General features: G+C 43.5%; 1 protein-coding gene and 1 long non-coding RNA gene across 2 annotated transcripts; both read right to left on the reverse strand.

Moving 5' to 3' along the window:
* Positions 1-2,318: 2,318 nt before the first annotated feature.
* On the reverse strand, positions 2,319-6,323 carry LOC119339993 (putative coatomer subunit beta'-3). The gene is made up of 5 exons (XM_037611899.1): positions 6,010-6,323; positions 5,766-5,897; positions 5,504-5,652; positions 5,255-5,326; positions 2,319-2,620 (listed from the first exon to the last, which is right to left on the reverse strand). Exons 1-5 carry the CDS (start codon positions 6,229-6,231, stop codon positions 2,539-2,541), a joined length of 657 nt encoding a protein of 218 aa, XP_037467796.1. The 5' UTR covers positions 6,232-6,323; the 3' UTR covers positions 2,319-2,538.
* A 3,427-nt stretch (positions 6,324-9,750) lies between these two features.
* Positions 9,751-14,236, reverse strand: LOC119335733. Its single transcript, XR_005162004.1, has 5 exons — positions 14,178-14,236; positions 11,172-11,228; positions 10,523-11,063; positions 9,921-9,982; positions 9,751-9,805 (listed from the first exon to the last, which is right to left on the reverse strand). It is a non-coding gene; the product is annotated as an uncharacterized LOC119335733 (long non-coding RNA).
* Between the last annotated feature and the right edge of the window lie 796 nt (positions 14,237-15,032).

Here is a 15,032-nt window from a genome sequence, read left to right on the forward strand (position 1 = left end):
TCCACCTCTCGGATGACTCACAGACGGTCACTCGCCACAATATTATGTTAGTGGGGCTGATTCATAAATAATAATAAAGCTGAAAACGCTCGAAACAAAACAAATCAACGGACGGCGGGTAACACCGCAAATGGTATGTCTCGCTTAATGCGAGAACGTAGCTTGCGCCGCCTCTGCCGATCGATGAAATGGGCTGCCTCATTAAGTGAGCGGTTTAGGAAAGCTTCCGAGGACCGATTCGTATAACCTTCCCTCTGGTTTTGACAGTTTTGGGAAGGATCTACCCCTTTTTCCTATGTTTTTCTTTATCGTTTTTAGGTTTTCATTTTCATTTTCATTTTTTTCATTTTTTTCTTCTTATTTTCAAATACATGTTGATTTCTTAATAGATGTTAAGCATATTTTGTATATTACTCAAGCGTATTTAGATACACATTGTACATTTTTTAAATACACGTTGAGCATTTATCTGATTACATGTTGTACATTTGTAAAATCTGCATTAAACATTTTTTTAAAACACATGGTGACAATTTGTTTTCTAAATTACCTGAGTTTTTTTACATTTTCATGAACCATTTTTGAAAATGCCACAAAACATATTTTTAAACACGTGAATTTTTTTAGATGACATGAGCAAATTTTTAAATGGCACAGATATTTAATTTTTTTACAGGAACAAAATTTTCGTTTTTCACTCAAATTTTCAATTTCCACATTTTTTTTTTGAAATGTCATGGACATTTTTTCTGAATGGTATGAACATTTCTTTAAGTTGGGCAAACAATTTCTTTTACAATGCATGGATATTTTAAAATGCGTGGTGAACATTTTTTTTTAAATGTTAAGAACATTTTTCTGAAATGTCATCAACATTTTTTCTGAATGGTGACAAGTTCAGATGGAGTAATGAAGCTCAAGTAGGTTTTGAGGAACTGAAAAAGGTGCTCTCCCACGCAACCAACCAGTACTTGTTGCCCCGAGTGAAAAAGAACCTTTGCTCTTATATATTGTTGCAACAAGTCAAGTGTTGAGTGTGGTGCTAACAGTGGAGTGCGATGAACAAGACAAAACCCTAAAACTTCAACAGCCCGTTTATTACATATCAGAAGTTTTGACTCCTTCCAAACAAAGGTACCCACATTACGAAAAGTTAGTTTACAGTATTTACCTACTCCCTCCATTTTTAAATATAAGTCTTTTTAGAGATTCCAATATGAACTACATATAGATGTAAATAGACATATTTTAGAATATAGATTCACTTATTCTGTTCTGTATGTAGTCCGTATTGGAATCTCGAAAAGGACTTATATTTAGGAACGGAGGGAGTAGCGAAAAAGAAGAGGGACGCTAGCCTCTTGTCTAAAAAAAAAGCTCGACAACGAGTCAGTAACAAAAAAGAAGAAGAACGGCGACAAAGGCTCCTCGTTGGCGAGAACTGATCCAATAGCTTTCCATCAAAATTTACCGCAAATCAAATGGTGGTAACACATTGCTCATGGAAACTTCTGATTCTGTTGGTGAAGGGCACACTGGACATTCATTTGGATACACATTGTTTTTTCGAACCATGCAGGAGGACTGCATGTATTTTATTTGGATACACATTCATGGAGGACACCTTGATGCTCATGAGTAGGGAGCCGAATGACATGCATTGGTGGGTAGCTGGTGTTGTAGGATATGCGACACCAGAGCACCCTGACGGCCAAGAGTGACATCTGAAGCTATCGTGTGCTGCTCTTTGAGCTCGTGACCGGGCGCCTCACCGAGAAGCAGGTCGAGAAACTTACCTTCATCCCGCATAACCTCCCCTCCTTGTAAATTTCCTCAAAGCTTCTGTTGCTGCATTGCAACTGCAATCTATAATCTTGCAACCAAATTGTGTCGCCTTTCTGTGATTGTTGTTCATTGCAACCCGATTAGTCTGAATCTCTACCTACGCCCTGTTCTGTTTGGTAGTAGTGTAATGTAAGCGAACACCTTCGACAATGTGTTATTATGTACTCCCTCCGTCCCAAAATAAGTGTCTCAACTTTAGTACAACTTTGTACTAATGTTAGTACAAAGTTGCGACACTTATTTTGGGACGGAGGAAGTAGTATGTTACAAAGAGCGTCATATGTACTAAACTCAAATGTAAAATTAGCAAGTTGCAACCAGTTTTTCGTTTGGGCAAAATGTGCCTTTTGGTTCAGAGTTTGTCCGCACACACAGCATATAGACGCTTGCAGACATAAAGTTGACAATGGTGGCAAGATAAATTGGTCACAAAATATGATCCATGAGTGTGTGACCAAATGATGAAATCCAGTGGTAAATCAAATACAATGACAGAAACAGATCATCTTCAAAAGATAGAATCAGATAAGGGAAACGATAGATAGAGCACATCATAGTTTCTCTACCCCCGGGCATTAGCATAAAACGGAGTCAACAATATAAATGTGTATCCACTAATACCAAATCGAAAGAATTCATCGATCAACCATGTTGGCACAGAGATCATGGATTTCCTTGCACGCAATGGTATTCTCATTTGTTGCCCTCGCTAGCAACTGCTTCTTCATCGTCGATTTCCATGATCGATAATGAATTGCTTTGTCCAATAGCAACCCTGCAAGATAAAAAAATATTATGCTCTTAAACTTTGACATCATTGGAAATGGGGATAATGTTAAAAGGAGCTGGCGGTAATGAACATGTAGAAATTGTAGGATGATAATATTGTGTGTTGTATGTTGTATTGATCTGACCCACGTGTGGGATATATATAGAGTACAATATGTGAGAGAGACTTGGAGTAGGGGACAAGTCGTACATGGTTTAAACCAATCCTATCTCTAACTCCTAATCTCTAACTTAAAACATAATTATACTTCTAACATTCCCCCTCAGTCGCAGCGGGAGTGAAGCGGACGATGACGACTGAATTTGAACTCTTGTGCTTTCGTCGTCTTCTCTGCCGCGCCATCATCAACTGCGTCTCTGATGAGTCGACACCTAGGGCGGTGACTGCGTCCCTTTCTGGTGCCTTCCTGCCTTCTCCTCTATTCCCTCCCGCAGTCACAGCGGGAGTGGCGTGGACGCTAGTGACGACGCGGACGCTGTTGACTGGAGTTGTTGCCGATGAGTTGCTGTAGACGTAGCCATTAATGTCAATGTCCAGGTAGCCGATCATGGTGATGTAGCCGTGGTCGATGTAGTCGTGGTCGATGGTGTAGTCGTCGTGGATGATGAAGCCATACAAAGACGGAGGCGCAAAAACAATGCGCTATGACGAAGCTGCAGACGTGGACGATGCACCTTGCGGATGTCAGAGGGTGCCGTCGGCGATGAGTCCGCCGGTTTTGCCAAGACCGGAGGAAGCCATCGAGCACACATCGGTTTTGCCAGAACCGTGTGGCCGTGTAGGGTCGTCACTATAGTGACGCCGTGTCGATGCAGTCGTGTCGTCGTGGATGACGCGGTCGATGCCATCGTCGTGACGCGGTCATTGCCGTCGTCGAGGTCGCGTCTTGCAGAAAAGTCTGTCAGAGGACGCTAGGTGCCCATTTTGTGAACGAGGCAGCGGCGATGTGTTGACGAAGATGTTGGTGAAGACGATGTTGATGAAGACCTCGGCGATGAAGTGTCGACGATGATGTTGCAGCGGCATGTCAACGATGATGCGTCGCTGGAAGGCGTCCCTCCGCGGCGACAAAGTGTCGATGCCCTGCCGTGCCGGAGAAATCGATGAAGATTGCATCCCGTTCCACACCGGCCTGGCGTGTGGACAGTGCATGTTGAGATCGCTTCTCGTAGGTGTGCTCGATGAAGTATGTTGGCTGGTAGCCAGGCTAGTCGTACAGGTCGATGAAGTGGCTTAGGGTCGATGCAGAGGTGTAGATCGGTGGTGTAGATGTCGTACAGGTTGACGTAGATGGCAGTTGGCGATGGAGGCCCATCTGACCGTGGGTACCGCTCTTGTGTCGCCCGTCGATGCACGGAGTCCATGTCTGCATGTATCTCCTCGTAGGAGATTGTCGTGTGTCCATGTGCATGATTCCTGGATGGAAACGTTAGCATGCATGGGCATACCTACGCATGGCTGGAAGGAGACTCTGTTGGCTGCACAGGGACGCTTGGTGGAGCTTGATGTCGAGGGGCTGGCAGATGTTGTGGGGTTGATGCAGATCTGATCGCATCCCTGTTGGAGAAGCCGCCGGTTGCTCTTCTGGAACGCGCTCGTGCGCTGTGCGCGACGTACGCGGACAGCTGGTTGGCGCTGCAGTATGGAATCCCCTGGCGAGGCTGCGACTCCGACGATGAACGTCGTGTGCAGCGGCTGGAAATCGATCTGTACGTGGATGCAATCTGGTTGCAGGGGGCTCGCCGCGTACTGGCCGTGGAGTTCCCTCCCGTGATCCAGTCTTGGTGTGCGGCCGTGCAAGAGCCCGTGCACCATCGCCTGTTCGAGCGAGGGATCCAGGAAGCACGCCGGGTGGCGTGATTTGGCCACCGTCTGGGATAAAGATTTCTGCACCGATCTGCTAGGATTTTTCTCACCGGAATTTGGGTCTTCAGATATTTATTTGGTGGCTAAAGAAAACCTAATCTAATAGAATTTCGAAAATTGAATTGACCTAATCTATGGAACTGATCAATCTATGAACCGATCTAATCTCTGATTGATCGGGTGCCGCGCCCCCGGGGAGAGGAGATTAATCTCCCCGGGGGTGGCGCGCTGCGGAAGTAGCGGAAGGTCCTAGGATCGGCGTCGTTAGACAAACCGCTCTAATACCATGTAGAAATTGTAGGATGATAATATTGTGTGTTGTATGTTGTATTGATCTGACCCACGTGTGGGATATATATAGAGTACAATATGTGAGAGAGACTTGGAATAGGGGACAAGTTGTACATGGTTTAAACCAATCCTATCTCTAACTCCTAATCTCTAACTTAAAACATAATTATACTTCTAACAGAACAAACTATACATATGTTTAAACAATGGCCGGAAAAATGGTTGGTTACTGATTATTGTTAAATTTATTTTCTACTGCCTACAATTTCATCAAACTACAGAGCATGCAGAGAAGCATTGTTCTTACGCAGCAAAACCCAAAAGTAAGATGGGAACAAAAAAAAAAGGATATATAGATACCTTAGGCAGTCAAAAAGTTAAAGAAGTAGAGAGAACAAGGATGCATAGACACCTTAGGCAGTCAAAAAGTAAAAGGAAACAAGGATAGGGATGCATAGGTACCTCCTTGAACCCATCAAACATACAAGACCACGAACAGGTCCACCAGCCTGTAGGTTAACGGTCCTCACGAGCCTGCAGACGAATATTGAGCACACTTTCAATTTCCCAAGAGAAAATTAAGATTCAAATTAGATAACCATGTCTATGGATTACATTGATTCTAGATAATAAGAAGACAATGAGATAGCAAGCAATATGGGTGGTTTCAAAATCTGAAGGAAAATGATATATTCTCTGTTGATCAATAACCTGAAATCAGTGGAGCTCCACACTTGGACAGTTCTATGTTTTGAAGCTGTAACCAGATATGGACGACCGGGAAGGGAAATGGCAAAAATAACTGGTGACATGATAGCTTCGACCGTATGAATGCAGGCCATTTTCTGCAAGTCCCATATCTGTTTTGATAGAAACAAATTAAGCATACATATTTTCAGCATTATTACTCACTATGCGCATGTGTACTCTATTAGCTAGCTCGTGTGACGTTCAATAACAATGGCTTACGAACCTTGGCAGTACAATCATTAGAGCCAGTGATCAAATACTGACGATTATCACGTCTGAAAAAGTCAAGGCAGTTCACTTGGTCCAAATGCCCCGACAGAGTATAATTTCGTACAGGAGAATCGAGGCTCCAAACCTGAACATGAACAATGTAGTCCATGAGCATGAGGTAATTAATTCAGGTTTTGTAGCTGAACTTATCTTCATACTTCAAATTTTACTTAGCGTAAGGACAAACCCGACCAAACCTCTATTGTGCCATCTTGCAACGCAGCCGCAAAACTATTGGTGTCCTCTTGGTTAAACATGACCTGAAATATAACGCTGCTAGTGGCAAATGTTCGTGTGCACTTCCAGGCCTTGTTCCAGTCCCAGAGCTTCCCCGATGACAGCACACACGGCTGGATTGGATGAACGGCTAGGGGGATAATGTAACGAAAATCAGCATGGAAACTCTTGATCTTTTTCATGTGTGTTCCAGAGACACATTTGTACACATAAACGATACCATCATCTGCCCCAGCCACAATCCATTGTTTTCTTGCAATAAATTTGATGGAGGAAACTGCAATGAGAGTTTAAAAATTATTTATTACCATTATGATGATGTCTAGATGACGTGAGAAGCTTAGTTAGAAAAGAGCCAGAAAGAATGCCTGGTTGCTCTGAGATTTTAAGGGAATCCATCAATTCCTGCGTGCTAGACTGCCAGTAAATACGAGCAACTTTGTTAGTTCAACGCAATAAAACAAGGCATACATTTCCATCTGCCGATGCATACAGGTTGATGGAGCTTTTGTTGTGATGACGCTTTACATCTAACAGAACTATATACATATGACACCACTACGTTGGTCGCCATCCATCCCAATTCCCAGTTTTCTCCAGGACGTAGGTTTCAGATGCGCTGTCGCTGTGTATTCTCCCCACGACTAAGCTAGCTCTCACCTTTCAGTCCAAGTTCTCAAAGTCCCCTACCTACGTGATACGTTGGCAATCCAGCCAATGTTGCGAATGATCTATCCGGCAATTTGACTTGTTGTGGTGCGAGCGGATGAGTCGACAAGGGGTGAATTCAACGAGCAAGATCGGAAGAGCATAGAGGACGAAGTGCCAAGATTAGAAAGAGATTAGGAATAATCTTGAGTAGTTAATTAGCGCACGTGTACATGTAGAAGTGCACGCATTATGCGTGATGTGTCCTAGTAGTATTCGGTTTAGAGTACAAGTTTGAGTTATGTCTGCACGTGTACTACTAGTAGTCCGCGTAGGATCTGTGTTTTAGTTGGATTAGTTTGAGTTTGAGTAGGATTTTGTCCAAGAGTCTGGACTAGGAAGAGTTGAACGCGAGGGCTTGGCTGAACGTGTGGCCATAGTGATTATTTATCGTGTGGAAAAAAGGTAGAAAACCAGAGAAAATAAAGAGGAAAAAGAACAAGGCTCGACAAGTGCTATTAGCAAAAAAAAAATCGCGTGTGCTTGTGTTCATCATGTTTTGATGTGATCGATCCGTGGGCAAGTTTTAACAATTGGTATCAGAGCTAGATCGATTTGAGGCGTGCTTACCCCAAGGTGGTGACCTACTAGCGCCTCGGGGTGGACAATGAAGTCGTTGGGTGGTGCATCGACGAGAAGGGTCGTGCGATTGTCGTTCGGCAGAGCGACATGGAGGGAGACAACAGGCTGTCGCCGGGAAGGCGGTGGAAGAAGATCGTTGACGGGAGCGGTGGTGCCATGGTGCGGTGCCGGAAAGTCGTCAAGATCGTTGTCCGGAGAGTTAGAGTCAAGATTCGTGCGGTTCGGTCGGTCGTCATCATCGTCATGTCCAAGTGTTCGTCTCCGCGAGGAGGCGTTGTAGATGAAGCGCACCCAGGTCGTCTATGTGTCTCGACAGGAGGATCAAGTTCAAGTATATGGTGGTGATAAACCAGTGGAGTGAGTCTCTTCAATGAGGCCATGTCTCTACATGAGGCTGGAGTGCACGAGTGGTGTGATCCACAAGGAGTCTACATGTATCTCACTAGTGTGGATGGTGTAGTCCACCGGGTGTATTTCACAGGTTAGTAGCGAGGATGGGTAATCCCAGGCATATTTGATGTGGTCCGTAAATTCGCCAAGTCAAAATTGCAGGGGAGATTGTTGCAAATGATCTATCCGGCAATTTGACTTGTCTTGGTGCGAGCGGCTGAATCGACAAGGGGTGAATCGTCAACGAGCAAGATTTGAAGAGCATATAAGACAAAGTGTCAAGATTAGGAAAAGATTGTTACGAATAATATTGAGACCTTTTATAGTACATCTAAGATATATGGACCATCCATTTTAGTGAACGAATGTACCAGATTTATCAATACTACCGCACGGTTTGTGTAGTATATTAAGGCGTTAAGGATATTTTTGGTAGTTAACAAATTAAATTCAGCTTTCCCCGGACACGCCGAGGTCATTGACGCAGGCACACCTAACGATTCGACGCAGCCGCGCCACGATGACCATGGCCATCTACTCGGACGCATAGGAGTTGCTCTCTACATCGCTCGGAGCCCCAGGCCACGGACCCCACCTCCGGCCGCTCCCTGAGATCACTTCCTCCCTGCGTCGTCAACGATTTCTCTCCCTCACGTAGGTAACTCAGTCCTTCATATCTCTCTCTAGTCTCTCCACTGTTAGCTGTGTGTGCCTGCTGGATGGATGGTGCGCATCTGTGCTAGCTTAGTTCTGAATGTGTGCGCCCGCACGCGGGATTAGTACATGATATACTTAAAACCAATCAATCCAGTGGCGATAGTCATCCCAGTCAACCTGCGGACCTTTTGATGTGCGCGACGGGGGGAAAGCAGGGAGCGTCGATGGCAGAGGTTGTAGGGACGGTGGCTTGCAAATGGCTTTGGGAATCGGAATGGTGAAGGTTGGGGGCTGCGGTCGGCGGCGATTATCGTCGGAGGCTGGGGACGACGGCACGCAATCGGCGTCCGCTATAATGATTATAGTTAATTAGATGAATCATATTTCATTTAGTTAACTGAATAATTACAGTTAGATCTCAAAGGACTAATATACCCCTAATAAGGAATTACTAAGACCGTTGGATCGGTTTAATACTACTCATTATATTGGATAGTATGATGTACCGTAAAAAATCTCATAATCTTGGGTAGTTAATTAGTGTCACTTGTGCATGTAGAAGTGCACGCACGTATGCGTGATGTGTCCTAGTAGTATTCGGTTTAGAGTACTAAGTTTGAGTCATGTCTGCACGTGTACTACTAGTAGTCCGTGTAAGAGCTGTGTCTTAGTTGGATTAGTTTGAGTTTGAGTAGATTTGTATAAGAGTCGGACTAGGAAGAGTTGGACATGAGGGCTTGGCTGAACTTATATATACACGGGCAGGCCATGGCGATTATATATCGTGTGGGAAAAAGGGAGAAAACCAGAGAAAATAAAGAGGAAAAAGAACAAGGCACGACCTTTGGTGAAAATTTTCGTGTGTGTTTGCGTTCATCATGATTTGACATGATCGATCTGTGGGCGAGTTCCAACAGCCAATATCTACTTGAACCGGCAAAAAAATAATCTGCTTGTCACAAACACGCTTTAGAGTATTTTTCCAAGATTATTTGAATGAGCCATCTGTGGTACTGCCATCCAAGATGATGTTTTTGTTCTTGTAGAGGAGAACTATTTGCAGTTAACTTATTGGTTATTTTATGTGACCAACTGGCAGTTAATTTGTACCAAAGTTCCCTGCAACCTCCAAGTGCTAAGAATGAAAGCATTCAGTGAAGTGAAGTTGAAAAATTAAGATCACAGAGCGTGGTGATAATTTCTACCTTTGGGTGGAAAACTCTGTGCATCCAAGATGTCCATGCAGAAGCCGATGATGCTCGGATTTGCCTTTGATTAATAGACTACATCAGCAACAAATAATTCAAATTATAAGTATACTATGTTTTTATGAATGTACAACACGAGAGAATACATTAACTTGCCTTTGAGTCGTACTTCCACCAAAAAACGCGTCCATCTCGATGACCGGTTATAATCCTTTGTGAAAATTTTAAGAAAATTACCATAGGTTAGTGGTATCCAGAACAATAATGTGATAATTATTACTGGAGAAAAAAGAGATTCTAGTACTCATATCATGCTATGAACTCACCATGGTTCCGTTGGATGTCCATCTATGGATGTGCTAATAGAGATGTCCTCTGTGGATATGATCTGGACCCAAAAATAACTCTCGTCGGCATTAGGGATAATACCAGCTCAAAGTTTCTCCATTTTAGGGAACACTAGCTCAAAGTTTGAGATGAAGCTAAAAGAGAAAGGAAGAGGATTTTCTGAACCATGGCTCTGCTGATCCATGTCACTACATCCCAGGATGCAAATTATGTTGCTATCCAAAATTTTCCTTTTATGTGCACCACTTCTGTCTTTTCAAAGCAAAAAATGTGTCGCTTAATCATGAAAAGTTGGGCATGTATAAAAGAACAGAACATGCATGATTTCAAGTATTAAATCAGAATATTTCTGAATTTTTGTTTTGAGGAAACGGTAGCATGTGAGTTGCGGGTGGTTGGACAAGGATGTGGCATCTTAGGGATGTGGTGAGATCTTTTGCCTGCGGGACTTTATAGGGAAAGATGGTATACAAAATAATGTTTTGTACATATAGTTCTATAATAACTTTAATCTACATTGTCCTCACCGTTTTCCAAAAAAATTAAACAATTAATGTTTTGTGTAGATGAACCAACTCACCTCAGACGTCGTCAGCCCTATTTGAAGTGGACTGTATACAGTTTTTAGTGCCACCTGATGCACCAAATCTCCCATCTCTTTCGCTTCAGAAAAGAAATCATCACACTTGGATTGGTCTTTGAATAGCATTTTGTACCTATCCCCTGATGTACTGCTCTGAATAACCAGACCAAGTGATGCTTGTTCCTTTTTCATGACCAAAGTGTAAGAGGATCTGGGAGGCACAATACCGTATAGTTGCTCATACTTGAAGTGGCCCATTGATGTCCCACTCTTTTCTATAAGCCTGAATGCCACATTCTGATCTATGTTGTTTGTTAGGTGCAGTGAGCACGGGATGGACTTGTTGGGCTCACGAGCGAACCACATCTCCAGAGGGTTGTGGCCATCAGGTAGGTTTCTAACCTTATCAATATTATTGCCCCCTGGTCTCGTCATATAATATAACGATGAATCGCTATGGTGCCCAGATTCCTCTGGATAATTATTTTGATTATTGATATCCATAATTTCTACCACATCGTCTTTTACAATCACAACCCTAACAAATAAAAAAACGTATTAACAAGTCTGGCATGAATTATACATAGGAGGTAGATGCAGGCATGGTTTTTCATCAGTGGGTTTACACAGCTAAATAAAAGATTACCTTCCTGTTAAACATGTGAGACCGTGAGCAGATCCACCACATCCAATGTTGCTGATCCTGTCAAGCTTAAACTTGCGGTCATATGTATAAAAATAAGAAACTTTTGAATTGAATTTGACTTGATGCAATCTTTTAACAGAAATGTTAAACATGAACTATATTTTTTTCCTCAAAATGTTTAACACATATATGGTCCAATTACTACACAAATACTAATGCAAAAAATATAACTTGTGAGTGACATGCATAGCTTCATTCCCTGGAAAGAAAAAAGAAATGCATGGCTTGATGAGATGACATTGTTTGCATGGATAGAATGATTCAAAAAATGTAATTTATGAGTACATGTATGACTTGCTGATGTCACAGAAGTTCAATCAAATGGCTACCAATAATTGGAGTAGTAGACTTGTGAGTGCATTGCAAGACTTGACTTCCTCGGAATAAAAGACATGCATTAATGTCTTGATGAGGTGGCATTGTTTGCATCGATAGATTAATGCAAAAAATTAATTATAACTTATGCGCACATTAATGACTTGCTGGTGCGATACAATTTTGATGGACACCTATCAATAATTGAGGTGATGTGAAGACACACATGCAGAGAAATCTAGTACTGTCGGCTAGCTATTTAGATGTAGAATGTTACGCTAGCCCATAAGACCGAGCACAACGACTAAGCAGCGCAAAACCGTCTCTTTTATTTAACATAGATGTACATCGATCCACCGTTCATTTAGCTAATTATAAGGATCTTTCTGGGCACGATGCACCTTGGTTAAGACTAACAAGTAGCCAGGTATCAGACATATAATATATGTATGTCGGCCAGTCGCCCCATGAATATGATAGCTTAAGCGTGCAATTAAGTACAATAACCCCTAAGCACGCAGTGTAGATGTGAGATGCTAGATTATAGTGACCAAAATATGCCAAACCGTATGTATGGAAGTCGATGTGATGCCGTCGGCCGCAAATTGCCGCTTGAATATGTTAGCGTTAGCGTATTTCTAGGCTTTGACTAAATTACACTGCCCCCCTAAAGCGACTGAGATGTGTGATGCTAGATTAATTAATTAAACTAGTAACCAAAACCTGCCAATGGTATCGAAGTCCATGACTCCATTTGATGGCACTGTCGGCCGTGAAGGAAGACTTGGTACATATGGATTCTAGCTGTTCTGGAATAGGAAAGGAGTATGTAATTGCTATATATCAACACTTTCTTTTTTGAGAAAATGGAATATTCCGTTACATACTACTCCCTCCGTTCCAAAATAAATGCCATGATGTATATATCAATCCATTTTTCTTTTTAGATAAAAAATGGACTCGTTCTCAACCGCGGCCTCTGCATCGTCGATAAAAGTTCATAAACATGTAGCGAAATCAGAAAAGTGTGACAGAGACACAGAGTACACTGGGACATTATTCAGACACTACGTCCATCTGAAAGGATAAAATCATGAAGTAACTAACCCAGTAGTCCCGCACGGTCTGATTTAGGAACTCATAGGCAGGGTTTGGTTGGGGAGGAGAATGGAGGACAAGGCTGAAGATTAGAGGTGGCAGATCATCGACCAGGCAAAAGAAAATGGGTCCCGATAACTGCCACACGTGTGGGCGTTAAGAAATCTGCTCACACGTTCTGTGTGGTGCATAAGAGGACCAGCCCACACGCTTGTGTGTTGGCAAAACAATTAGCGCCCACTCGCCTCTTTTTTTCCCTCCCGGTCCCTCTTACACGCGTGCGTGTGGGTGAAAATAGATAACGCCCACACATCCGGCACGTCAAGCCTCGTACCTCATGGTCCCGCACGCCCCACGTGACACTTTACCGCGTGCACGCAGTTGCCATGGGCCGGACCCTCGTCTATGTTCGTTTAAGTGTAGTTGTCATGTCGCTGAACTACGGTTGCCATGTCAGACAACTACAGTTGCCATGTCTGCTCAACTGCAGTTGCCATCTCAGGTCAAACTTCCAGATTGCCATTTTTTGGACAACTACAACTGTTGCCATGTGTGGTCTGGTCTACTACAGTTGCCATGATTTCAAAACTTTAGGAGTTGCCACCTACTAACACTAGGCAGTTGCCGTCTAGCACTGAAAAAATGGCATGGCAAAAAAACATGTTCGGGTAAAATAGAGAGTTACCATGTGCTCACAAGCACGTTAGGGCAGTTGCCATGTAAAAAAAAAAGAGTTGCCATCGGCTTACGTGCACGCTAGGGCAGTTTGCCATGTACCATGAAAACATATGGCAACTGACATGTTTGGGTAAAAAAAAGAGAGAGTTGCCATCTGCTTGTAATCACACTAGGGCAGTTGCCATGTACACTGCAAAACGTATGGCAACTGGCAGCTTGGGTGTGGGAAAGGAGGCGGACGTGTGGGCGAGATGGCAAACGCCCACACATCAGCCCTTGTGCGTGACTGAAAACTGATGTGTGGGTGAACTGCTAAACGCCCACACACCGGTCCCTCCGTGTGGCAAATCGGATGTGTGGGCGAACTATGTCACACACCACACACACGCCTTGTCCTACGTGGCACATAAAATCAATATTTTTATGCCAAGATTCATGCAAAAGACGCTGGACGGTGATGGAGGCGTGTGGACGAGTTGGCTAACGCCCACACGTGTGGGCGTTAACATTTCTGAAGAAAATTAATGGTGGAAGGAAATGATTAGCAGTAGCTTGGAGAAATCGAGTTGATTTGTGGTGAGAATTGTGTGCCAAAGAGGCAAAGACAGTATCCTAGCTGTAGCTGGCCGGTCATAACTTTGCCCTAACTGGATTTGCGACTGCTCAACCTGATGGCTTGCCAATTAGTGCTACCAGACCAAGAGGCAGCTATAACATATTGGCAGCGAACTGATGGCAAACATATGCATAAAGCTGTGATCGACGACGATGAAATTTCCAGAGCATGCAATCGTAGCTAAACATGGTTAATCTAGCAGAAGTTCAATGGATTAAAAGGTGTTAGTAATTAGTTACCTGTAGATGCAAGGGCTGCAGCTCGCTCCTGCGCGCGTACTGAATTAGCTTGCCCGTTTCTGAGATGTTGCCTGGCTAGTCTTCTGAAGCTACCTACATATAGAGGATAGGGGAGGAGATGTGAATGTGATATTGTATCAGCAGAGAGCTGACCGTTAGATGGATCTAGATCTGCATCCAATTGGTTATTGGTGAACTAGTTTATCCATGCTTGACGAGAAAAATGTTTAGTTAGTACAACTGGACGAATCGTTTCAAAATAAGTGAGTTGACTCGAGAGATGCATATGGATGTGTAATGCCATCGCCATCGCCACATATATACGGATAAGCACGACTACTTGCTTCTTTGATTATAATTATGTTGTGCATACCAGAAAAATATATATTGTATGAGACAAACATTTGCTGTTTCCCATTTCATTCTATAAAAATTCAGTTTGCAAAGGAATTAAATGAAGGATTTAGTTTGACATGACAAAGTCTACACACCAATATGGCCAAAAGGTGCTGATGGCCTGTAATAAGAGACAAGGTAATTTAAATGGATTTATTTTATGGTGCATCGTACCACTGCAGGCCGGATTGTAAGATTCGGGTAACATGGAGTACACCGCGGACTGCTGCCAGATGCTGATCTTCTCGAGTTTGGCATCTCACCAGATCCAGGAGCAGCAGATGTCGGATCTCCTGATCTCGATGTCAAATCAGATGCACTTGCGGGTGCGGTAGAGAGGCTCCCTTAGGGTTCCCCGCGCTGCCGCTTGCCCTCCCCCCACTTCCCCACCCACCTCCCCTCCCTCCCTCCCCCATAACCCCCGCGTCGCCTCCCCGAGCGAGGCGACCGGGGGCCTCG

The sequence above is a fragment of the Triticum dicoccoides genome, chromosome 7B (assembly GCF_002162155.2).
Source record: "Triticum dicoccoides isolate Atlit2015 ecotype Zavitan chromosome 7B, WEW_v2.0, whole genome shotgun sequence".
In the NCBI taxonomy this organism is placed as follows: domain Eukaryota; kingdom Viridiplantae; phylum Streptophyta; class Magnoliopsida; order Poales; family Poaceae; genus Triticum; species Triticum dicoccoides.